This window comes from Diaphorina citri, unplaced genomic scaffold (assembly GCF_000475195.1).
Source record: "Diaphorina citri unplaced genomic scaffold, Diaci psyllid genome assembly version 1.1 scaffold224, whole genome shotgun sequence".
Classification (NCBI taxonomy): Eukaryota; Metazoa; Arthropoda; class Insecta; order Hemiptera; family Psyllidae; genus Diaphorina; species Diaphorina citri.
Genome location: NW_007377661.1, coordinates 665,489 through 691,544, shown reverse-complemented (window position 1 = coordinate 691,544; position 26,056 = coordinate 665,489). Strand labels below are relative to the sequence as shown.

General features: G+C 37.9%; 4 protein-coding genes and 1 long non-coding RNA gene across 6 annotated transcripts; 1 reads left to right on the top strand and 4 right to left on the bottom strand.

Moving 5' to 3' along the window:
* Window positions 1-546: 546 nt before the first annotated feature.
* On the bottom strand, window positions 547-3,280 carry LOC103506280. Its single transcript, XM_026821381.1, has 4 exons — window positions 3,062-3,280; window positions 2,528-2,684; window positions 1,844-2,082; window positions 547-1,034 (listed from the first exon to the last, which is right to left on the bottom strand). The coding sequence occupies exons 1-4, from the start codon at window positions 3,272-3,274 to the stop codon at window positions 756-758; spliced, it is 888 nt and encodes a 295-aa protein (XP_026677182.1). The 5' UTR covers window positions 3,275-3,280; the 3' UTR covers window positions 547-755.
* A 1,942-nt stretch (window positions 3,281-5,222) lies between these two features.
* On the bottom strand, window positions 5,223-7,585 carry LOC103506279. Its single transcript, XM_017442786.2, has 4 exons — window positions 7,493-7,585; window positions 6,861-7,204; window positions 6,217-6,565; window positions 5,223-6,076 (listed from the first exon to the last, which is right to left on the bottom strand). Exons 1-4 carry the CDS (start codon window positions 7,536-7,538, stop codon window positions 5,229-5,231), a joined length of 1,587 nt encoding a protein of 528 aa, XP_017298275.1. The 5' UTR covers window positions 7,539-7,585; the 3' UTR covers window positions 5,223-5,228.
* A 297-nt stretch (window positions 7,586-7,882) lies between these two features.
* On the bottom strand, window positions 7,883-10,550 carry LOC103506278. 2 transcript variants are annotated; one of them, XM_008470663.2, is made up of 4 exons: window positions 10,202-10,550; window positions 9,685-9,795; window positions 8,995-9,243; window positions 7,883-8,029 (listed from the first exon to the last, which is right to left on the bottom strand). In XM_008470663.2, the coding sequence occupies exons 1-4, from the start codon at window positions 10,340-10,342 to the stop codon at window positions 7,922-7,924; spliced, it is 609 nt and encodes a 202-aa protein (XP_008468885.1). In that variant the 5' UTR covers window positions 10,343-10,550; the 3' UTR covers window positions 7,883-7,921. The 2 variants fall into 2 exon arrangements, with proteins under 2 accessions (XP_008468885.1, XP_026677181.1); XM_026821380.1 differs by lacking the exon at window positions 8,995-9,243 and adding an exon at window positions 8,249-8,497 and having other exon boundaries at window positions 7,906-8,029.
* Window positions 10,551-14,840: 4,290 nt separating this feature from the next.
* LOC103506244 (UDP-glucose 6-dehydrogenase) lies at window positions 14,841-25,751 on the top strand. Its single transcript, XM_026821360.1, has 10 exons — window positions 14,841-15,023; window positions 15,808-15,906; window positions 16,038-16,122; window positions 16,642-16,779; window positions 17,642-17,806; window positions 18,744-19,089; window positions 19,691-19,785; window positions 24,250-24,453; window positions 24,795-24,910; window positions 25,718-25,751. The coding sequence occupies exons 2-10, from the start codon at window positions 15,827-15,829 to the stop codon at window positions 25,749-25,751; spliced, it is 1,263 nt and encodes a 420-aa protein (XP_026677161.1). The 5' UTR covers window positions 14,841-15,023; window positions 15,808-15,826.
* Window positions 22,239-23,421, bottom strand: LOC113466192. The gene is made up of 2 exons (XR_003390666.1): window positions 23,351-23,421; window positions 22,239-22,387 (listed from the first exon to the last, which is right to left on the bottom strand). It is a non-coding gene; the product is annotated as an uncharacterized LOC113466192 (long non-coding RNA).
* Window positions 25,752-26,056: the final 305 nt, after the last annotated feature.

The following is a 26,056-nucleotide window of genomic DNA, read 5'->3' as shown; positions in this document are numbered from 1 at the left end:
CGTAAACTTTAATAATAATCCCCTAAGGCCCGTTTTCACAGGCAACCTTAAATATTTAGATATTTGCACAAATCAAATGTAACTGTGAACTCAAAGCTCAAATCCTTCACAAATTCATCGATATTGTAAAACACGTAAGTATAGTCGTATTTTATCATCCCTTATGTCGATAATTATACCGACTCTTGTCGATAATAAAATGAAAGCAAGAAATAATCATATCTGGTAAGGATATAACATTTATGATACCAAAAGACAGAAGTCTGCATGATCAGTTCTTGATACTGATCATCAATTCATCACGTAATTGGCAATCTCTTCATTGGACATTGGCATCAGAAAACCGTTTCTAAACAAGCTACGAGTATTTTCTGTTCTCTTAAGGGCATCTATAATGGGTTTTATTACCATCTGCGTCGTGGTCTTCCACAAGGTCTCCAACCCTGAATCGTCTTACAAAGCAGTCTAATTTAATATTCTTGCAAAGCAATATAAATCAATCTTCTTACAAAGGAGTCTAAAAAACGAGTATTTTCTGTTCTCTTAAGGGCATCTATAATGGGTTTTATTACCATCTGCGTCGTGGTCTTCCACAAGGTCTCCAACCCTGAATGGTCTTACAAAGCAGTCTAATTTAATTTTCTTGCAAAGCAATATAAATCAATCTTCTTACAAAGGAGTCTAAAAAATATAGGTATCAGACTAAAACGTACTTGGCTCTCATTTCAAAGAGATAAACCAAGAAGTTGACGTGCTTAATGTCCAGTGCCACCTCCTTGAGTTGCGTTCTCCCTACGATTCACTAGCTCGGTGACAGCATGAATCATATTGAAGTTGTTTTGTTCAAGAACCATCATGTTTTCATTATTGTCTGTGAATCCCATGTCCATCAGATGAGATAGCATCAGATTCAATTCCCGCTCGAAACCACTCTCTCCATTGGCCTCATTGGGTTTGGAACTGTCTGGGGTAGTATTTTGAGTCACAGAGGCAGTCCGAGCAGCAGTTGCTGCTGGTGAAATGGAAGAGTAAAGCTGAAACATGACAATAAAATTTACATTTTCTTTTTTCTTCTTTTAGGTATGTCACAAACTTTGTGGTTATCTGAACATTACAGTATGTATTGTCCTAATATCAAATAGCATACCCCAAAGTTCCTATGAAATTTTTGAAATACTTACCAACCATCTTATTGTCATCTAACTGTTAGATATATTTATTTATGTTAGATTCCGTATATTTTATGTTGGCTTAGATTCTAACATAAAATATACGGAACAAACGTATGACAGTAAATAATTAAGGATTTTTAATTGTGTTAAGCATGAATGCTTGTCACAAATGTCATTCCCCGTTTAATACACTACGCTAAATTTCATGACTTGACTTGGACTCGAAGAGTAAAGTATATTTAGCTTTCAAAAATTGGAATGGAAAAAGTGAAAAATAAAAAGTAAGTTATAAAGTAAGTCATATGATACAAAAATTAGCCTAATGGTGATCAGAAATAATGTCTCTTAAATATGAGAGACGTGGCCTATGAGGATAATGTCTCTCATATATGAGTGACATGGCCTGTTTTGCTTGTTTTTTTTTTATCCTCAGAGGCCACATCTCTCACATGTGAGATACATTGTAAAATTGACTTTTTGGTGGGTGGCCTGAGAGTAAACACACACACAAAACAGGTGTGGCACGGAATGTGTTAAGGGTTCAAATCCCACTTATGGTGAACTTTTATCCTGAACATATAAGAGCATACAATTATTGAAGGAAACTATGGACCTCAAAACGGAATTTGGCACTAAAAACTGACCATCGAAAATTTGACCCGAAAACTTACTGCTCCCAGTTTATGCAGAGCCGCATCCACATTATAGTTACACTCCTCCAGAGTTTTCTTGTTCACCTTCTTGTCCGTGAACCCCATGTCGATTAATTGTGCCATCATCTCTCCTATCTCTACTGAACTGGCTGCAACCCTAGGTGTTTCTGCATCATTGGAATTTGAAGACGAAGCCCGTGCCTCTGTAACATTACCATTGCTACCGGCTCGCAGTGTAGCTTTTTTAACAGCAGGACCTGAAAAATCCAACAGTGTACACTATAATAAAAGTAGAAATGCTACCGGCTCGCAGTGTAGCTTTTTTAACAGCAGGACCTGAAAAATCCAACAGTGTACACTATAATAAAAGTAGAAATGTACTTTTATTCTACTTTTATAGGAATAAGAACAAAAATATTTACATACATATGAATGTGAACTATGAAGTTATTGAGAAATGAATCTTATTATTATTCCCCAGCCAGTTTATTAATGGGTATTCCATTCTGAAATTAAGTAGTTAATTTTGTGAATAAATGGAATTTGTTAAATGCTGAAAATATTACCTGTCCCATGAACCAAGCACACCTAAATTCCTGTCCAACCTTGAAAGCCAGCAGTTTCATTGTAGAAAAATATTGGGACGCGCGTAGGAAAATGGCCTAATGGTCAATGTCCCGATATTTGTAAACAAAGTTTTACCAGAACGAGGAGACGCATTCCCGGCATTGTTACCCAATCCACTAGTATCAGGAGAGGAGCTATTCTGCTGTCGTTGCGTGGTACTGGAACGGAGATCGTTGGGAACGGGAGGGAAGTTGCAAAACGACACGGGGTTCAGGAACGTTTCGGCCGAAATCTGAAAGAAAAAAGTCGAAACCAAAACATCAAAGTGGTGTCGATTATTTCAACGATCGAAAACGATTATTTTCGAAATGATCACTAATCTTCGAAGGGCATTTATTATTATTATTTTTAGAGGTTTAATAGAGGGAACTTTAACCGCCGAGGTCTTATCGTCCCGAAAGCGAAGAGAATAGACAGGATGGGAGAAGGCCGTTCCGTTTCGCAGGTCAATAGTATTCGGGTATGCAGAAGGTGAGGTTTACAAGTATGATCTGCGAGGTAGTTCCATTACCTCCGTTCCTGGAGCAAAGGGTGATACGGCCACCATGTCTTTAAAAAAAAAAAAAAAATCGAAATATTGTTCTCAAGGAGGAGGAAAATTCATCTTACACGAGTGGACGAAGATTTAGCGCCATTCTTATTGCCAGCTGATACGTCAGGACGCAAGGACCAAATATTTCCGGTTTTGGGGTGGCTATGAGGGGTGTTATTGGAGACACTCAGGTCCTGTACACGTCTAGTTAGATCCAACCAAACATGATCTACCCGAGTTGAGTCGGAGTCTTTCTTGCGGTGGTGGATCTGTAAACCAAGGAGAGACATGTCAATTATCTGTAAACCACCAAGAGGCATGTAAATGAAACTTTATTTAATAATGTTTATAAATATATCTATAACATTGTGAAACACAAGACAAAGAACATTACAGAAAAATAAGGTAGACCTGACAGGAGGACCTTATCAGCCGTACCTGTCAGGTATACGTATACCCTCCGAGTGGTCATCACATGAAGTTTCGTCATCCTCAGAGCTAATGTCCTCTTGAGATTTGGCCTGCAAGAAAACAGATCACAATTACTTAGTTAGAAGTTTCAAATGGGAGGCAGAAATAAAGGAATAAATGATCTGAAATATATGTCTGTATTACAATGGTAAAGTATGTATATTTTCTTCCTCCTTCATAACTAGTAAAGAAGTCCATATGTTTCTATTGTTAAGGCCTTAGTGTTCATCTTCTCTTGACATTTCTGGGTGAGTCCTGTGACAGAACCATGCTGCAAACCATACACACTTTCCTGGAAAAAATAAAAGAAAATATAGGTGTGATATAAAAGCAAGTATCATCCCTGATACAAAAGTTTTCTCCATCTCTCTATCTTCTTACAAGTTTCAGTGAATAAAAGAAACCATTGTTTTACTGGTATATTCTATTCTGTACTATAAACTGTAAGGAGCTTAAGAGTGAGTTAATTACATGTTTAAGGATCAATTCATTGACTGAGTAGTCGACTGTAGAGGGATGAGTAGCTACCTAGTTACACATCTCTAGAGTTTACCATCTAACCCCCTTGCTTTATTTCAAGGAGATCAAAGATCAATGAACTTAAATTAAATGTTTCCCTGTTTATCCAAGACATAACATACATATTGAGTACCTAAGTAGAAGAGTGAGTTAATTACATGTTTAAGGATCAATTCATTGACTGAGTAGTCGACTGTAGAGGGATGAGTAGCTACCTAGTTACACATCTTTAGAGTTTACAATCTAACCCCCTTGCTTTATTTCAACGAGATCAAAGATCAATGAACTTAAATTAAATGTTTCCCTGTTTATCCAAGACATAACATACATATTGAGTAAGTACACTACCTATGTGTCTGTACCAGAGATTTCAAACTTACCAGAATACCAAGGAACTCATGGTAAGTTATATCTCCACGATCGACAATTTTAAACGGCTCTTCACTGTAGGTATCATCATTGATTTTGATTTTAAAACGAAGATCTACGTTTTCCAGCTTTTGAGCTGAAATAGACTCCATTGTGAAAGAGTAAATCAGTCCAGATGTCAATCAAACAGGCACTATTGCACAAACTTTTACCAGCTGAACCAAAGGGACCTTTCGTAGTAACGAACTCAAAAAGGGCAATGGGCAACAATATCAAAATGATGAATGATGGATTAACACTTCACAAACACCGAATTTACCTAGTTCAACTTTGAACTTTTTTTTATCTTTTGTCAGTAGTTTTTGGACTTTTTGGCTTTTTGGTTTTTACGCAGCAGAAAATGGAGGAATATTTCGAACAGCTGATGTTCCTCTTATCACCATTGGGCAGCTAACAGCTGTTTTCACGGTTCCTACGCACAAGCCCTTTGCACACGATCCCTCGTCACAAAAGATGCGACGTTGCCGATAGTACCCATAGATGTAGGAGGAAAAATTACCCTTATTTTCTACCTAGGTTCCCTATTACGGTTCCTTCAGAAAATTAATACATAAGGTAGGTACATACCTAATTAGTTAATGATCAAAAGTTTCCGCTGGTCGCACTTCGAGAATTATACGGTTCAGCCGCTATTTACCTCCAAAACTTCGAAAAGGCTCAAAAAAAGTTCGCAAATTTCAGGCCTTTAAATTTCAGCCAAAGTCGCTCGAATTTGGCACAGAGATTCAATAAATTATGCAGATCAAAAGTATCCTTAGGCCCTGTTTCCAGAAGGTACGGCTCGGCCGTTATTCCGGACCAAAGTTCCGCTATTTAGGGCTATACCTATGTTCCTGCATTGGATTGTGTGTTGGTTTGTGCATGGGCTTGTGTATTGGTTTGTACATTGGCATGTGTGTTGGTCTGAGTATTAGCTTCACTTGTGCTGGATCCAGTGTTGCTCATACTCATGAAGCCACCTAGCACATTTTGGGCCGCAGTAGCAGCATGTGCTGTCAAGTTGCTATTTGCCAGTAGTCCACGGACAATGTTCTGTGCAGTATTAGCTGCCTGAGCAGTACAGATGTTAATGATTTCGTTTACATTGATGTGCGGTGGGATTACATTGTTTCTGCAGTTATTGGTTGTGTTTGTACTTGTTTGCCCACTGGAACTATTTGCGTCAGATTCATTGGGAGTTGTATTGGAATTTCTCTCTGCTGGAGCCGTTGTAAAAGTTGCATTATATCTTGTATTATTTCCCATCATGTTGCCAATTTGATTTTGAATAGCAGCCTCAACGAGGTTTGGTATGGTGTTGTTGAGATTTAAATTTTGTATGGATCTATTTGCAGCCTCCATAGCTTGTTGTGCTATCAAAGTTGCAGCATTATTTGCTTCACCAGCAGCCAGTCCAGCCATGAATGTTGCAGACTTAGCTGCATGTTCTGCAGCTCCACAAGCGTCTTCAGCTATCTTAGTGGCAACATTTGCAGCTTGGTCTGCATTAGCTCTAGCATCCCTCACAGCTTGTTCAGCGTTAACTCTCGCATCCCTAGCAGCTTGTTCTGCCAAAGATGTTGCAGAATTCCCAGCTCGCTGAGCGATGGACGCCCAGTTATCCGTCTGAGATAGCAGGTCAGAGAATGATAAGGGAGGAGGTATGGAGGATGTGCTACACTGAGAGACTTGTGGTGTGAATGAAGAGGAGGCCGTGGTTCCTTTCTTCTCGGAAATATTGCATTTTCCTTGTTCATCTACAATTATGACCGAGTTTTTCTCCAGAGTAGTTCCCTCTACAACAATCGACCCATCTTACACTGAGAGACTTGTGGTGTGAATGAAGAGGAGGCCGTGGTTCCTTTCTTCTCGGAAATATTGCATTTTCCTTGTTCATCTACAATAATGACCGAGTTTTTCTCCAGAGTAGTTCCCTCTACAACAATCGACCCATCCTCAGTTCTGTATACTCCTGGCCCATTCTGTGAGAACTCTTGGATTCTGCTGGGAGATCTGGATCGGGATGGAGTAGGGTTGATAATTTCAATGCTACCCTCAGAGAATGTACTCCTTGGTGTCACTGGTTTGTCTGCAAGACAGGCTGGGATAACAAAAAAGTCCTCCGAGTGGTCATCACATGAAGTTTCGTCATCCTCAGAGCTAATGTCCTCTTGAGATTTGGCCTGCAAGAAAACAGATCACAATTAGTTAGAAGTTTCAAATGGGAGGCAGAAATAAAGGAATAAATGATCTGAAATATATGTCTGAATTACAATGGTAAAGTATGTGTATTTTCTTCCTCCTTCAAAACTAGTAAAGAAGTCCATATGTTTCTATTGTTAAGGCCTTAGTGTTCATCTTCTCTTGACATTTCTGTTCAACTATAGAAAAGTGATGACACTGATGACTACGAGTAATATGTGTAACATAATATCAATAGCATATTACTCATGGTAACTTTTCCAGCCTGCTCCTTACCTTAACACTTCTTGGGCTCTCTTTTACACTTCCTAGAGCTCGTCCTGATTCTGGTAACCCTGCTGAGTCCACCACAATCATACAGGTCAAACAATGTCCAAACTGATAGCCTCCATGGGTGAAGTTCCAAATGGACGAATAAGTCCCACTCATTTTGGGTGCCACAAACTCCATGCTAATTTGACCAATATCACCTGGCTCTAGAAGAGGACATTGGACATTGGTTTTGATGGGTTCAAACCCAGGAGAGCAGGATATTAGGTTCAGATGGGTTTCTTCTGTCCATGGAAGTTGTCCGCAGTTAATTACCGTCCAGACAAACTCGAAAGTTGCTCCTGGTTTGACTGTAAAATAATAAAAAATAGTACATTGAAATGCCTCATTTATAATTATAATACTAGTACATACTTCATCTAAAATAAAATTATATATAGCTCATCCTCAAAGGCTGATATGATCTTAGGGCTGCCTCTAATATGGAAAAGAACTGTTGGTAGAAAGGGACTACCAAGTTTTCTTCTTGCAGAAAGTTATGTAGTCTTAGGGTTGTGGTTATGTACCCGGTTGTTTTTAAGTTACCACTCCTGTCTCACCCGGTACATAACCACAACCTAAGAGATCCTTTAACATACCTGTAATACAGGTCTTATCACTGTCCTGAATTTCCTTAGAGTCCATACGATGCAGTTTACTTGTTCCTTGTACAGACACTTTCCACTGTTGTTTTTCTTAAAAAAAAAAAATAATAATAATAATAAAAAGTTGTTCTATGATGGAAACTGAGCCAGGGACATGTGATTTAGGTCTTCCCAAGTTTTACTCCTTCAACTTGGGGAAACTTTGTTCGGTGGTTCAAGGAGGTGCTATCGATATTGTTTCATATGACTATTTTTTGTGTAGCAAAAACTGAAAAAGATGGAGAAAATGGCCAGGGACATGAAAGTGTAAAACTATCTGAATAATGGTCTTAACTAAAAAGTGTCAGTTGTTTAGAGGTGTTATTTACTCCTGTCTAAGGGAGATCACATTGTAGTAATAAGAACAGGGAGAGAAAGGATGACTCACTTGATAGGGCTAGGTTGATATTTTGGCTTTGACCGGGTTGGTTTTTCATATCCGTGTTGCTTCTGCATCATCCCTTGAACCTCTTGCAAAATTTCCCCTTTGAACTGAAAAAAAAAGAATATTTTCACATTGGACAAGCAAGACCTAAGATTTGGGGTCATTATAGGTATCCACCAAGAAATTTGATTGTAAACCACACCTTACATGATTAGTGAAAGTGTGAAAGACTCAATTTTTCTTTTATGAATCAATTAACAAATGAACCTCCACTTGTATAGATGTATAGTAGGCAATATAAATAAATTAAAAATAATAAATAATACCTGGGCCATATATTCTTTGAACCAAACAGGAGGCTCTGACTGAGCACTCAACAAGGGTGTCAGTTTCTTATTCATGTCATTTACTTTGTTGAGAACTTTAAGTTGAACTGAACCCGAGTCTGCAATGTCTGATGCAGATGCTGTTGCTGAGTATACAGGCTCAATGTTTTCAAAATCATCACTCGAATCATTCATGGTGGTCACATTCAACAAACAGTACTCATTGTCTTCACGCCACTTGTGAGCACTCTGCAATGGGTAAATGAAAACAAAAGAAAAATGAATACAGTGTACATGACAGGTAGTAAACAGGTGATAGAAGGGATTAATCTCCTTTTTATGAGACAACAGAAGCGAGTATTCTCCCTTTTACATGATGATAAATTTATAGCACTATTTTCTTGTCAGTAATACTAACCCATTGAAAAAAGAAAAAAAATCCTTAGTACCAGAACCAGAATAAAAAACCTGATTCTTATCATTTAAGTGGGATGATTGTTCATTGTCAACTATCCACCCTTAGAAGCCCAAACTAGGCTGTTTTGTCCTGTGGATTAATGTTGGACAAGCAAGACCTAAGATTTGGGGTCATTATAGGTATCCACCAAGAAATTTGATTGTAAACCACACCTTACATGATTAGTGAAAGACTCAATTTTTCTTTTATGAATCAATTAACAAATGAACCTCCACTTGTATAGATGTATAGTAGGCAATATAAATAAATTAAAAATAATAAATAATACCTGGGCCATATATTCTTTGAACCAAACAGGAGGCTCTGACTGAGCACTCAACAAGGGTGTCAGTTTCTTATTCATGTCATTTACTTTGTTGAGAACTTCAAGTTGAACTGAACCCGAGTCTGCAATGTCTGATGCAGATGCTGGTGCTGAGTATACAGGCTCAATGTTTTCAAAATCATCACTTGAATCATTCATGGTGGTCACATTCAACAAACAGTACTCATTGTCTTCACGCCACTTGTGAGCACTCTGCAATGGGCAAATGAAAACAAAAGAAAAATGAATACAGTGTACATGACAGGTAGTAAACAGGTAATAGAAGGGATTATTCTCTTTCTTATGAGACAACAGAAGGGAGTATTCTCCCTTTTACATGATGATAAATTTATAGCACTATTTTGTTGTCAGTAATACTAACCCATTGAAAAAAGAAAAAAAAATCCTTAGTACCAGAATCAGAATAAAAAACCTGATTCTTATCATTTAAGTGGGATGATTGTTCATTGTCAACTATCCACCCTTAGGAGCCCAAAATAGGCTGTTTTGTCCTGTGGATTAAAGTAATCTACTGATCCCATTTATAAATCAAGTAAGTAGGTAATAATTAACCAGCATAAATTTTCAGGAATATTACTGTCTGTTGGCCAGACACCTGTATAACAAGGTATTCAACTAGGATATGAACTTTACCTTGAGGAGTTGCTTGAATTCTTCATTACTACCTACAACCACCTCATCATAATCCTGATCCATGTAGGTGAGTCCTGTGACAGAACCATGCTGCAAACCATACACACTTTCCTGGAAAAAATAAAAGAAAATATAGGTGTGATATAAAAGCAAGTATCATCCCTGATACAAAAGTTTTCTCCATCTCTCTATCTTCTTACAAGTTTCAGTGAACAAAAGAAACCCATTGTTTTACTGGTATATTCTATTCTGTACTATAAGCTGTAAGGAGTTTAAGAGTGAGTTAATTACATGTTTAAGGATCAATTCATTGACTGAGTAGTCGACTGTAGAGGGATGAGTAGCTACCTAGTTACACATCTCTAGAGTTTACCATCTAACCCCCTTGCTTTATTTCAAGGAGATCAAAGATCAATGAACTTAAATTAAATGTTTCCCTGTTTATCCAAGACATAACATACATATTGAGTACCTAAGTAGACTACCTATGTGTCTGTACCAGAGATTTCAAACTTACCAGAATACCAAGGAACTCATGGTAAGTTATATCTCCACGATCGACAATTTTAAACGGCTCTTCACTGTAGGTATCATCATTGATTTTGATTTTAAAACGAAGATCTACGTTTTCCAGCTTTTGAGCTGAAATAGACTCCATTGTGAAAGAGTAAATCAGTCCAGATGTCAATCAAACAGGCACTATTGCACAAACTTTTACCAGCTGAACCAAAGGGACCTTTCGTAGTAACGAACTCAAAAAGGGCAATGGGCAACAATATCAAAATGATGAATGATGGATTAACACTTCACAAACACCGAATTTACCTAGTTCAACTTTGAACTTTTTTTTATCTTTTGTCAGTAGTTTTTGGTTTTTACGCAGCAGAAAATGGAGGAATATTTCGAACAGCTGATGTTCCTCTTATCACCATTGGGCAGCTAACAGCTGTTTTCACGGTTCCTACGCACAAGCCCTTTGCACACGATCCCTCGTCACAAAAGATGCGACGTTGCCGATAGTACCCATAGATGTAGGAGGAAAAATTACCCTTATTTTCTACCTAGGTTCCCTATTACGGTTCCTTCAGAAAATTAATACATAAGGTAGGTACATACCTAATTAGTTAATGATCAAAAGTTTCCGCTGGTCGCACTTCGAGAATTATACGGTTCAGCCGCTATTTACCTCCAAAACTTCGAAAAGGCTCAAAAAAAGTTCGCAAATTTCAGGCCTTTAAATTTCAGCCAAAGTCGCTCGAATTTGGCACAGAGATTCAATAAATTATGCAGATCAAAAGTATCCTTAGGCCCTGTTTCCAGAAGGTACGGCTCGGCCGTTATTCCGGACCAAAGTTCCGCTATTTAGGGCTATACCTACAGGGAAAAAGCTCAAAAGGAACTAGCGCTTCTTACGACTTTACCTTTAGCCACAGGTCGCTCAAATTTTGCAGACATGTTAGCTTTATTTATGTAGATATTACCTTTGTGAATACGTATATTAGGTATAGGTACCTATAAGTATTTATACCGTGTTGTAAATACCATCCTTGAGAGGTATGCAGGTAATAGACATATAGGTATAAAATACAGGGTGATCAACCTCAAACTGACCGATTGAGTATACCTAGGTAAAGAGAGGGTAAACTTTTTATTAGGTGGACAAAATACTTTACCACTATATCTGACTGGCCGTTAAGGGATTACTGGTTCGATACTCTTCTGTGGCAATGAATTTTATTTTTATAAATCGTTGACCCGGTTGACCGTTAGAAAAGGCAAGTGAATAGAACTGAAAAGTTAGGTCCCTCTTAAAAAATCGGAACATAGTTATAAAGAAGAGTAGGTATACCTATATTGAACCCGTAACTTCTCACTTCTCATATATTGAGATGGAAACTGATTTTACGAATTTATTAAGTTGAACACCCTGTATCCTGTATAACTATGGTATCTATGCTCACATGGCTCATACATTGGTTAACTCAACTGGATGATATCATCAAGTCCTTCAAATCACAAAAGAGATTTTAGACCAGTGACTAGTTTACGGCACTCGGTAAAACTTCAGAGAGGCTGACTGAGTAGGTAGGTACTTTTCGTAGTACCTATAACTTTAATTCTAAATTAGGTTTCTTCTCGGAGTGGATCAAGCAATCTCAACAGTTGACTAGCAATGTAATTAGTTACGGGTTCGATGTCCGCCTTGGACGAACTTTTTTTTTTAATAGCCATAAGTCTCCTCTGGGGGCACTCGGTAAAACTTCAGAGAGGCTGACTGAGTAGGTAGGTACTTTTCGTAGTACCTATAACTTTAATTCTAAATTAGGTTTCTTCTTGGAGTGGACCAAGCGATCTCAACAGTTGACTAGCAATGTAATTAGTCACGGGTTCGATTCCCTGCCCCGGGGGCGAACTTCGTTCCTAAACAGGTTAAGTTTGTTTTCGGAACTTTGGTGTGAACAACACACGACTTTCCTTTATATAACCATAAAAAAAAAAAAAAAATCTTCTCTTTTTTCAAACTCTAAGATACTGAAAGAATACGAAAAAATAAAAAACAATAAGTCGAAATTAAAAAGAAAAAATAAGTTATAAGGAGAGGAAAAGTCTCCAATTCCAACCCCATTGATCAGTTTCCGTACGCTTTGATTTTAATTGATTTCCTGTTCTTTGATTCCAGTGGCTTCAGAAACAATGACGACCGATCCAAACGGCCGTTCACCCGTGACAATAACCGACCTCCCCGTGACAGAGACTCTCAGCCTCCTAGACGCAACTTTGACAGGTAAGTTCCACTGAGACTATGGAAGTTGGATGGAAGTTGAGTGGAAGAGCTCACTAGGTAAGAATCTTGACATTAAAGCCTTGAAAAAAAAAAAAAAATAAAAACTTGGATAAAAGGTACAAAGAAAAAATAATAAGTAAAACCAATATGGTAAATTATTAAGGCCAGACTCATTATCAGGTGAAAAAAAAAAAAAAAAATATGAAAACTTGGATAAAAGGTACAAAGAAAAAATAATGAGTAATGAGTAAACGGGGCCAAGGTTTATTTTGGCTCTGCTTGGAGTTCGGGGTGCACTCAGCCTCGTGAGGACAATTAAGTAGCTACTTTAATCGAGTACCGACCAGTGGCGACATTACCAGTGTAAAAAGATTATTGAAATGTGGAAATTGATTGCAAAGGAGGCACTTAGTAATGTTGTGATATCCACGAAAGGAGACAGCTACTCATGTCATCTTCGAATGTAACTCCCTAGCAATATGGAGACTTACTGTAACAGAAACGTTTGCGCACAAACAAACGAAGCGGGAGTAATGAATTATGACGTCATTGCCTACAAGAGCGTATGCCGTGACGTCAAACTTTACGATTTACCGGTATTTTTTAAATCGATTTATCTTGGTATCTAGAAGTCGTAGAAGAAAAGAAAAATTCCGTTGGTCCTCATTTTTCTTGCTCTATGACTTTGAAACATCACCCAAATTAGCGCAACTGATCTATTAGACTTGACTTTATCATGGGCACTCGTTAGGGGTAGGTACTTGTATTGTCTACCGAGGCTGTTCTACTACCTAACCTCTTCTGGGCTTTTAATACCGCAACGAGTGTCCATGATAAAGAGTTGCGTCCTCAAGTAAGATCATATTGTGATCCAGTTTAATGGAATAATGGTGGAAAGTAAAAACCTAACCTTTACCCAGTAGCCTCTGTGGCTAAGTGGGTATCACACTAGGCTTGCACACGGGAGGTCCAGTTTCGATTCCCGGCGGGGCCGAGGTTTATTTTGGCTCTGCTTGGAGTTCTAGGTGCACTCAGCCTCGTGAGTGCTCATACATTGGTTAACTCAACTGGATGATATCATCAAGTCCTTCAAATCACAAAAGAGATTTTAGACCAGTGACGAGTTTACGTGTACTAGTGAAACAACTGCCAGTGTTTTGATGTACAAGTGTGATTAGTGTGAGTAGATAGTAGAGTAGCAGCTGCAGAAAAAAAATATCCGATATCCATTTCGCAGGGTAAGTAGCCTACTAAAAATATTAATTAATTCTTTTTTTATTTCCTTTTTATAGCGTCTATTGTATCTTGTAGGTACCTACATACAAGAAGTAGAGATGGCTATTTCTTTATAGCGTAAGAGGGCCCGCGAGAACGAATTTTTTTTTGCAATGTACGCGAGACCATAAAAAAAAAAAAAAAAAAAATCCAAACGAAAAGGAAAAAAAGGGCCAAAAACGCCTCCCAAAACTCGATAGAATTTGAATTCTTTTTTACCTCCACAGTAGCAGAAAGGAAGATCTATAAATTAAACCCGGTTTTGAAGACCTAGACTGTCATTTTCCATTTAAATTTAACACTGAAAGAGATGATCACTATCAACCTAACGTACCTTGGAGCGATTCAAGGTACGTCAGGTAAAATGTATTCATGGTACGACACCATCACATTTTTTACATTTCTTAAAAAAAATATGCTTGTAACAGATTTAAATTAAAAAGAATAAGCAGAAAAGACTTACCACCCTCTATTCTTCAAATTTGAATGACACTCAGGCACCTATCTCTTTCCACAGAAAAAATAACTGGAAAAAATGCGATTTGAAAAAATTTACTATGCACCCTCCAAAATTTCACAACGAAATAAAAACGTAAACAATGATTTTAGAGACAGATGATTTCAACTGGAATAAAGCTATAACCTGAAAATAGGGTAACATCCATGGTAGGGTAACATCTTGATTAGGTACCCATTTTCATGTCACTTACCCGGAAAAAATGGTAAAAAAAAAAAATAATACCTACATACCCGATATGGCAACACTGTTGATTAAAAGTAGGGGAAACCGTTATGAGAGGGGAAATTTTCAAAGAGCTCACGAGTTGTACTGATTTGTAATAGAATGTACCTATGTACCTAATAAAGCTATAACCTGAAAATAGGGTAACGTCTTGATTAGGTACCCATTTTCATGTCACTTACCCGGAAAAAATGGTAAAAAAATACATACTCGATATGGCAACACTGTTGATTAAAAGTAGGGGAAACCGTTATGAGAGGGGAAATTTTCAAAGAGCTCACGAGTTGTACTGATTTGTACGACATCTACGATTTCGTGGATTTTTGTAAACAAATCAAAATGAAAATCGAAGATCAAGGATCAACTTTTACGAAAGTTTAGAAACACAAACAGTCAAACACTTTTGAAGAGTTTTTTTTAATTTAAACTTTTTGGTGTTCTTTCGGTCTAATAAAGTGGGGAGAGACGTGAAGTTTGGAGTTCAATCAGACCAGTTCAGCCAGGAAACCCGTTAGTAATCTGTTCACAAATATAAAGGTAAAAAAAATAAAATCACAGCAAATGCTATCTACAGACAGAGCCCTGTTCTCAATAGCTACCTATTCCTATACAATTCAAGTGTTTTCTATAGATCTTCTAAATCTATCGTGTTCTGTTAACCAAAATATTTGCTAGATATGAAGTTATGAAAAAGGCTGGTGGACCTTAAACAGAGAGTAGACCAGAATAGTCTGTCTGGGGGACTTTAAACAGGGAGCATACCAGCCTGAAATTTCCCTTGCTAAAGACTTAGTAAGTAGCAAAGGTTGAGTGTGAATAGCATCCACTCGTAAAATTTTGTAGCCAAACCCAAATGTCAGCCCAAAAGTGATCACCCTAGGGCTGACAAAAAATGCCACCCCCATCTAAACATTGGAAAAGGTGAAGATAAATAAGAAGATGAAGTTATGAAGAAGATACTCATGGGTACTTGTTTAGAAGTTGCATCAATGGAAAATTGCTACCAAGAGAACTGTCACAAATAAGCAGTGACTAGTGTTATTATAGGGTTAGGTTAAACACAAAAAAGAGTTTTCACCTTAAGAAAAAACTACTTCCTAACCATTTTGCAATCTTTCATCTTTAACAGGACAAAGTATGTTTGTCAGAATATTCAACAGAGAGTTATGTTGCTTTAACCCTCTTTCTGCAAAATGTTACAGCCTAATAGCCTGTTCCTAAAAGTAACTTGAGGCTATAGATTTAGCTATGTCAGGAAAAAACTATAATTTTATATGAATCTTTATAAGTATTTATAAGAAATTTAATCTGTTTTGTTTAGATCTTCTCATGAGAGAGTCATGGTGCAAACAATCAGCCATATCTGTTGCATTGGTGCAGGGTATGTTGGTGGTCCCACTTGTAGTGTAATTGCCCTGAAATGCCCCAATATTCAAGTCACAGTAGTGGACAAAAGTGAAGAAAGAATCAGGCAATGGAATTCAAACAAACTGCCTATTTATGCGGTGCAGGGTATGTTGGTGGTCCCACTTGTAGTGTAATTGCTCTGAAATGCCCCAATATTCAAGTCACAGTAGTGGACAAAAGTGAAGAAAGAATCAGGCAATGGAATTCAAACAAACTGCCCATTTATGAGGTGAGATATGAGATAGTCTATGCTATATTTCTGGCCTTGTGGTTATCACATTGACCTAGCTTGCAGAAGGTCTGGGTTTGATTCCCTTTTGGGAACGTCTATGCTATATTTCTGGCCTTGTGGTTATCACATTGACCTAGCTTGCAGAAGGTCTGGGTTTGATTCCCTTTTGGGAACAATAATTCAATAACTGTTATTAAGTAAGAGATGGCATTACAAATAAATCATATTAGAAAATGGACATAGGTTAGTGATTACCACAAAAGAAAAACAAAAATTGAAAGAAAAGAAAAACAAATTATTTTCTCACACCTGTATGTTTAATGTTCAATTGTTCACATTGTCTTTTTACAGCCTGGCCTGGATGAAGTTGTAAAGAAAACAAGAGATGTCAACGGAAAATGGACATAGGTTAGTGATTACCACAAAAGAAAAACAAAAATTGAAAGAAAAGAAAAACAAATTATTTTATTACACCTGTATGTTTAATGTTCAATTGTTCACATTGTCTTTTTACAGCCTGGCCTGGATGAAGTTGTAAAGAAAACAAGAGATGTCAACTTGTTCTTCTCAACAGATATCAAGTCTGCAATTCAAAAAGCTCAACTCATATTTATATCAGTCAATACTCCCACGAAAACCTTTGGAAATGGCAAGGTAAATATTGGAGATGAAATAGGTAGAGGTGTAAAGATTGAGGAAGTATAATACAGAGTATGCCCCTTACATTAAGGTTATTAGGTACCAATAAAAGTCAATCAACTGCTTGTTTTGAATGTAAAAGGAAAATAAGATTTTTTCCAAAGGTGCTCAAAATTTTGCAGGGTTTTACAATAAATTATTTACTTAGATCAAAATGTGTCTTGGGACTTGACCTTTGGAGGTTTATAGAAATGATAGTTCAAACCCTGTGTTGACAAAATTTATTTACAAGCTCATTTTCATTCCTTTGTTTTTAGGGTCGGGCAGCAGACTTGAAGTATGTTGAAGCAGCAGCTCGCATGATTGCTGAAATTGCCACCGATAACAAAATAGTAGTAGAAAAGAGCACAGTACCTGTGAGGGCTGCAGAAAGTATAATGAATGTTTTAAAAGCTAATCACAAAACCAATGTACAGTTTCAGGTGAGAAAGTTACTTTATTTCCATGATTGTATGATGAAGTAAATAGGTAGAGGTGTAAAGATTGAGGAAGTATAATACAGAGTATGCCCCTTACATTAAGGTCATTAGGTATCAATAAAAGTCAATCAACTGCTTGTTTTGAATGTAAAAGGAAAATAATATTTATAATAAAAGAGAAGTACTAAACCCCAATTTTTAAAAAGGCTTAAAAACAGTCCCAATTTCATAGGACTAGATTTTTTCCAAAGGCACTCAAAATTTTACAGGGTTGCCCGATAAATTATGTAGATCAAAATGTGTCTTGGGACTTTACCGTTGGAGGTTTAGAAATGATAGTTCAAACCCTGTGTTGACAAAATTTATTTACAAGCTCATTTTCCTTCCTTTGTTTTTAGGGTCGGGCAGCAGACTTGAAGTATGTTGAAGCGGCAGCTCGCATGATTGCTGAAATTGCCACCGATAACAAAATAGTAGTAGAGAAGAGCACAGTACCTGTGAGGGCTGCAGAAAGCATAATGAATGTTTTAAAAGCTAATCACAAAACCAATGTACAGTTTCAGGTGAGAAAGTTACTTTATTTCCATGATTGTATGATGAAGTACTAACCCATCCTTTAGGGCTGTCTAGCCCCTACACCTACTAAGCCTCAGATTGGCCTTTTTGTGTATGATGATAAAGTAGTAAGTAGTTACACAACTGATGTAGGTAAATTGTCTTTTCACATGTCCATCTTGATATTTCTGAACTTCTATTCCTCTCTCATTTCTATTCTTGGTTGAAGTTGATTGACACTTTTAACATGATTCTGCAATGATTGGTCAACTATCAGTATCAATAAACAGGTAGGCACAAGGTAATGTACATATTTAAAGTTGTGTAATGGACTTTTTTTTCTCAAAGTAAATACTCTAATTCCATATATTTATTATGCAAAATGAACCCTTTTTCCCAGTAAATACTTTCATATTTATTATCCACAAAATCGAATCAAACAACACAGTAAAACAAGCTTTCCTGTATTCAAATCCTCAGATCCTCTCAAACCCGGAATTTCTGTCTGAAGGCACCGCTATGACCGATCTGTTCAACGCAGACCGTATTCTAATCGGTGGAGAGAGCCTCAGATTGGCCTTTTTGTGTATGATGATGAAGTAGTAAGTAGTTACACAACTGATGTAGGTAAACTGTCTTTTCACATGTCCATTTTGATATTTCTGAGCTTCTCTTCCTCTCTCATTTCTATTCTTGGTTGAAGTTGGTTGACACTTTTAACATGATTCTGCAATGATTGGTCAACTATCAGTATCAATAAACAGGTAGGCACAAGGTAATGTACATATTTAAAGTTGTGTAATGGACCTTTTTTCTCAAAGTAAATACTCTAATTCCAGATATTTATTATGCAAAATGAACCCTTTTTCCCAGTAAATACTTTCATATTTATTATCCACAAAATCGAATCAAACAACACAGTAAAACAAGCTTTCCTGTATTCAGATCCTCTCAAACCCGGAATTTCTGTCTGAAGGCACCGCTATGACCGATCTGTTCAACGCAGACCGTATTCTAATCGGTGGAGAGGAAACTCCAGAGGGTTATGCAGCTATTGAATCTCTGTCCTGGGTCTACGAACATTGGATCCCACGCAAGCACATCCTCACGACTAACACGTGGTCGTCAGAGCTATCCAAACTAGCAGCCAACGCGTTCCTCGCTCAGAGGATATCGAGTATTAATTCTTTGTCTGCGGTGTGTGAGGCCACGGGAGCTGATGTGTCAGAGGTGGCCAAAGCGGTGGGTCTGGACTCGAGGATCGGGGCCAAGTTCTTGCAAGCCTCTGTAGGTGAGTGGATCAAACAACTTACCTTCCTGAGGCTAAGTTAGTATGACTTATCAATTTTGAATTTTGGAGCTAGTCAGAAATACAGAGGAACCACAAAGTGACTTCAATATTGATTAGTTATATTAACTCTAAGTGGAGGCAGAGGAAGGGGGAGACATTTTAACATTTCCGGTAAAAATTATTCGTCCATGTTATAAGTTTTTCGTTATTCATTTATGTATTTATAACAAGAATAAAGTGGTATACCTAACTATTAAATGAACCATTTTTTGCAGGGTTAAAATTTATTTACAGGTGATAATTTTTTCGACCATTCGTTGTACCTATGTACCTATAACTTTTTTTAATTCTAATTACATGTACACAAAATGCACGACTCGGAACGGCTGCCGGGAGACATTTTAACGTTTCCGTTAAAAATTATTCGTCCATGTTATTGTTATAACAAGAATAAAGTGGTATACCTAACTATTAAATGAACCATTTTTTTGCAGGGTTAAAATTTATTTACAGGTGATAATTTTTTCGACCATTCGTTGTACCTATGTACCTATAACTTTTTTTAATTCTAAGTTATAAATTATTCGACTATTATTTACAGGATTTGGTGGGAGCTGCTTTCAGAAGGACATCTTGAATCTTGTTTACATCTGTGAATGTCTCAACTTGCCAGAAGTGGCCAGCTATTGGCAACAGGTATGTTAAATAAATAGCTATATGAGTTGGTAGTATAATGGTTAGGTGTCCGTCTGGAAGAGTGCATTGTCGAATCTCCTAACTGTAACTACAACTACTGAGGTCTTATCGTCCCGAAATCGAAGAGAGGACAGGAGAAAGCCAGCCGTTCCGAGAACAAACCTTATGTTTAGGATAAAGCTCGCCCCGGGCGGGAATGGAACCCGCGACCTAGCGCTTACAAGGCAGACGCGCTACCCTAGCTAACTAGGCTGGTTATTACGAAGTTTGATAGAGGCTGGCTATTAAGAGGTTTTTTTTAATTATTATTTTTTTAAATATTAATATTAAATTGAGAGGTTTGATATAGGGTGGCATCAGTAATATTGAAATATTGTTGGGGTAAACGATGGGGTAAAGCGAAACGATCAACTAGAAACTGTCTCAATGTTTACTATTTTATCCTTTTCATCCCCCCCCCCCCCCAGGTCTCTGTTCAATACAGTGTCGGACAAACACATCGCTATCCTGGGCTTTGCTTTCAAGAAGAATACGGGGGATACGCGCGAATCACCGGCAATCCATGTGTGTAGGACGCTACTGTATGAGGGCGCCAAGTTGAAGATATATGACCCCAAGGTAAGAAAGATATAAAATTTATATTTAATATATTGTGTTGCTGTTAGCTAATGTCAAGAATTGACCATTAGGCCATTTTTTTGCGCGCATCCCAATATGTTCCTCCAATGTCTGTGCTGGCTTCCAAGGCAGGATAAGAAAAAAGGTGAACAGAGTTCATAAGATGATTTAAGGAACAGAGAGGACAGTCAGGAGAGTCTAAGAAAGACATATGACCCCAAGGTAGCTAAGTTTCCGTAAAGCCGGGTCTTTCGACAGATCGTTGCTCGTGTACGCGATATTATAAAAAATTCAGATCAAAATGAGTGAAATTTATGCATTTCTTCCCCCCATAGGTAGAGCCAAGTCAGATTATTCAGGACCTGAAGGAACTAGATCCTGAGTTACTGGATCACAATGCTGTTAGTATATTGGATGATCCATATGATACTGTGAAGAACACGCACGCTATAGTTGTGTGTACTGAGTGGGATGAATTTGTGGTAAGTCCCAACGTACTTCCTAATCTTAAACCAGAGTTCGTTCTTGGAACGGCTGTTTTTTCCTATCCTGTCTTCCTTCTCTTCGATTTCGGAACTATAAAGGTAGAAAGCATTGTTGGGAGTAGGAAGGATCCTCTTGTATTTGTATTTACTTGATATTATTAAAAAAAGAAACACACTACTATACGTCACGTGAGGCAGTGTTGTTATCAGGAACGAAATTACCTACAATATTAAGGGAAAACTTTCAACTACATCTCTCTGACTCCCCATGAGCTCACGTGACGTGATAGCAGTGTGCTTCTACCTTAAGACCTCTGGCTTTGTTGTTACAGTTCCCTCTATCAAACCTCTTGATTTATCCTGACCGGATAATGTTCGTTCTCGGAACGGCTGGCTTTCTCCTGTCTTGTCTCCCTTCTCTCTTCGATTTCGGGACGATAAGACCTTAGCAGTTACAGTTCCGTCTGTCAAACCTCTTTAAAAAACCTCTTGAATAAAATATAGGGATGTTGCGATATATCGAAAACCGATATATATCGATATATTTTTCGTCGATATATCGATATATATCGATATATTTTTTTGGCGGGACGATAAGACCTTAGCAGTTACAGTTCCGTCTGTCAAACCTCTTTAAAAAACCTCTTGAATAAAATAAATAATTTCTCTTTCAGACGCTGGACTACAAGCGTATCTACGAAGGTATGATGAAGCCCGCGTACATTTTCGACGGCCGAAAGATTCTGAACCACGACGCTTTGTTGGACATTGGATTTAACGTGCACACTGTAGGGAAGAAGCTGCGGAGGCCTCAGAATGCCATCTGTCGTGCCTGGGGAAGTTGGAACAACAAGTAGCTGGGGATCGAATCTGAAACTCCTGAGGGACCTGAACACTGCCCTAGCCCTTGAATCAAACCCTTTCCTTGCCCTGGAATCAAACCCTTTCCTTGCCCTGGAATCAAACCCTTTCCTCGCCCTTGAATCAAACCCTTTCCTCGCCCTTGAATCAAACCCTTTCCTCGCCCTTGAATCAAACCCTTTCCTTTATATGATGATCACAATCATTTCTACCAGTTGATGGGAGTTTAGGAGTCCACAATGTCACATAGAACCTCACAGGTCATCTAGACCACGGTAAAAAAAAACAATTAAAATGAGAACCCCCTAAGCTACAACTACAAAAGATGAAAGTAACTAGATGTTTGTCAACTGCTTTGTTTTGGAAGCTTATTTATTTTATTTTATTTATTTATTTTTTTTTTTTTTAATCCAACTTGTTAGGTAAGTATCCCAAAAGAGTAGTTTAGTAAGTATTTATATTTAGGTACCTATGAAGTTTCAGCACTAATGGGTTACCATCACAATCTTCAACTACATAGATGTTGGATTCTTTTCCAACTCCAATTTGATTTCCAAAGGATGCAATCACTTTCCTGGAGCTCAATGTCTTCAAAGCTAGGTAGTCATAGCCTTGATTGGTCAATCTGTACCCATCATCTGAAATCAATTTAGAAGACTATATTACTATTGGATTTCTTTTCTTCATTCTAGTTATTTCAAATATGGGTGCATTTCATATTTGTCTTGATCTATGATTATTCCTAAGGCCAGCCACTCATTATCAGGCAGACCTAACAGACCTGATAAGTGTGTGATGGTTCTATCAGGTACACCTGATCAGTTTTTAGTTTTCAACTATCTTTGGCAAGCCACTCATTATCAGATGGACCTGATGATGGGTATACCTGATCAGGTCTACCTGATAGTGTGTGTGCTCATCAGGTGTCAGTTATATCTGATAGTGAGTGGCTGGACTAAGGTGCAGTTTTGGGCATCTCATAGGTAGGGCCGGGGGTGATAACAAAATTAGTGGGAGGTCAGTCACCTGTCAACCTTGATGGTTTAATGGTCAAATGCTTCTGTGATAATCAGGAGGGTGTGGGTTCAATCCCAGCTGAGGTATAGCATTTTATCAACATTATGACATTTTACTTTTCAGTATGAGGAGAAGAACATACATATGTAGCAGTAATATTTTGGTCATGACCGGGACCCTATTTAAATAGGAAAAGGCTAAGAAGAAGAAGGTTTTATTCATGACAATTTGCAAAGTGAGAGGTCGTTCATGTGCAAGTGTTATATTATACATTTCACAAATTCGTGTGCAATAATGATTTTTCACCAAAATGAGATTTTCAAATCAGCTCAAATTCTCTTCTCGAACAGATTTGGCAAAAATTTGCCATTTTTGACAAGTTTCAACTTTTTTTCAGAATGTAAAAAAAAATCGAACTGGCCCTTAAGAATTTGACCACAATAATAACAGTATTGCTGGGCACAGGGACTCTTCAGCTTTTTTTTTGAGTAGTACATAAGCAGTATTATTATCTAGAAATAACTTTGCTATGTGACTGCTTATTTCTTGGGCTGAAGAATTAAATTGTATCTGAAACCACTCACAATGTTTTCCTCTTTCATAGCTGAGCAGCTTATGTTTGCACAGTTCCTTGAGTAATTTATGAACACGAACCCGGGACCATCATATTGGTGGCCACCTAAGAACTCCGAATGTGAGTGCACAATAGTGCGCCAGGACAAGTTATATTAGTTTTAGTATACAACTTATACAAGCCACCACCGTCCTTTCTTGATGAAGTGTGTCTGTGGGTTGAATTTGCAATTTTTCCGATGTCGAAAAACCCGGGACCGTCATATTGGTGGCCACCTAAGAACTCCGAATCTGAGTGCACAATAGTGCGCCAGGACAAGTTATATTATTTTTAGTATACAACTTATACAAGCCACCACCGTCCTTTCTTGATGAAGTGTGTCTGTGGGTTGAATTTGCAATTTTTCCGATGTCGAAAATAGTATACAATAGGTACCTAACAGATTAGTATACCAGTACGTAGGTAACAATATTGGCATGAGTTGGTAGTATAATGGTTAGGTCTCCGTCTGGAAGAGTGCATTGTCGAATCTCCTAACTGTAACTATAACTACTGAGGTCATAACGTCCCGAAATCGAAGAGAAGACAGGAGAAAGCCAGCCGTTCCGAGAACAAACCTTATGTTTAGAATAAAGCTCGCCCAGGGCGGGAATGGAACCCGCGACCTAGCGCTTACAAGGCAGACGCGCTACCCTAGCTAACTAGGCTGGTTATTACGAGGTTTGATAGAGGCTGGCTATTAAGAGGTTTTTTTTATCATTATTTTTTAAATATTAATATTAAATTGAGAGGTTTGATATAGGGTGGCATCAGTAATATTGAAATATTGTTGGGGTAAAGCGAAACGATCAACTAGATATTGTCTCAATGTTTACTATTTTATCCTTTTCATTTCCCCCCCCCCCCCAGGTAATTGATCTGAATGAGTATCAGAAAACTCGCTTCTCGGAAAAGATCATTTCGTCTCTGTTCAATACAGTGTCGGACAAACACATCGCTATCCTGGGCTTTGCTTTCAAGAAGAATACGGGGGATACGCGCGAATCACCGGCAATCCATGTGTGTAGGACGCTACTGTATGAGGGCGCCAAGTTGAAGATATATGACCCCAAGGTAAGGAAGATATAAAATTTATATTATTTAATATGTTGTGTTGTTGTTAGCTTATGTCAAGAATTGACCATTAGGCCATTTTTTTGCGCGCATCCCAATATGTTCCTCCAATGACGTCTGTGCTGGCTTCCAAGGCAGGATAAGAAAAAAGGTGAACAGAGTTCATAAGATGATTTAAGGAACAGAGGGGACAGTCAGGAGAGTCTAAGAAAGACATATGACCCCAAGGTAGCTAAGTTTCCGTAAAGCCGGGTCTTTCGACAGATCGTTGCTCGTGTACGCGATATTATAAAAAATTCAGATCAAAATGAGTGAAATTTATGCATTTCTTCCCCCCATAGGTAGAGCCAAGTCAGATTATTCAGGACCTGAAGGAACTAGATCCTGAGTTACTGGATCACAATGCTGTTAGTATATTGGATGATCCATATGATACTGTGAAGAACACGCACGCTATGCGCAACATTTTTGAAATGAAAGAAATTCGATTAAAAATTTGAACTTTTTGAAATTTGAAAGTTTGAACATTTTGCTGTTTACATTACAAATTTTACATTTGCCTTTTTTGCTCTTTCCGTTCCTTTACCTACCTATTCTATTGTTTTTTCAACCAGAATTATATTGGGTTGCTTTTCATATTATTGTCTTGACGTGGTTGGAGTAGCGGAAGGGCATCCGCAGCCGCACTCCGTAAAAATAAACTCGCCAAAACCAAGTTGGTTCATCCTGACGAAAAAACACCAATGGTGTAGATAGGTGGACCGACTAAAAACGCCAACATGGGAAAAGGTGAAGTACCTAGATGATGAATATGTTATTTACCTATATACTTTCATTATTTTATAAAAGTACCTAGAATACCTAGATGATGATGATGTTATTTACCTACCTATCACTTTCCTTATTTTATAAAATTATGAGGAAAGTATTGTGATCGACAAATTTTTCGACCTTCGTTTTTTGACGGATGTGAAACGAAGATCAACTTTTAGAAACACTTGAAAGAGTTTTTTTAAACTTTTTGGTGTTCTTTCGGTCTAATAAAGTGGGGAGAGACGTGAAGTTTGAAGTTCAATCAGACCAGTTCAGCCAGGAAACCCGTTAGTAATCTGTTCACAAATATAAAGGTAAAAAAATAAAATCACAGCAAACGCTATCTACAGACAGAGCCCTGTTCTCAACAGCTACCTATTCCTATACATTTCAAGTGTTTTCTATAGATCTTCTAAATCTATGGTGTTCTGTTAACCAAAATATTTGCTAGATATGAAGTTATGAAAAAGGCTGGTGGACCTTAAACAGAGAGTAGACCAGAATAGTCTGGAGAATCAAACCCTTTCCTCGCCCTTGAATCAAACCCTTTCCTCGCCCTTGAATCAAACCCTTTCCTCGCCCTTGAATCAAACCCTTTCCTCGCCCTTGAATCAAACCCTTCCTCGCCCTTGAATCAAACTCTTTCCTCGTCCTTGAATCAAACCCTTTCCTTGCCCTTGAATCAAACCCTTTCCTCGCCCTTGAATCAAACTCTTTCCTCGCCCTTGAATCAAACCCTTTCCTCGTGTCCTGTTTCCATGAACATATCTACCTAGATGGATCACGTAAA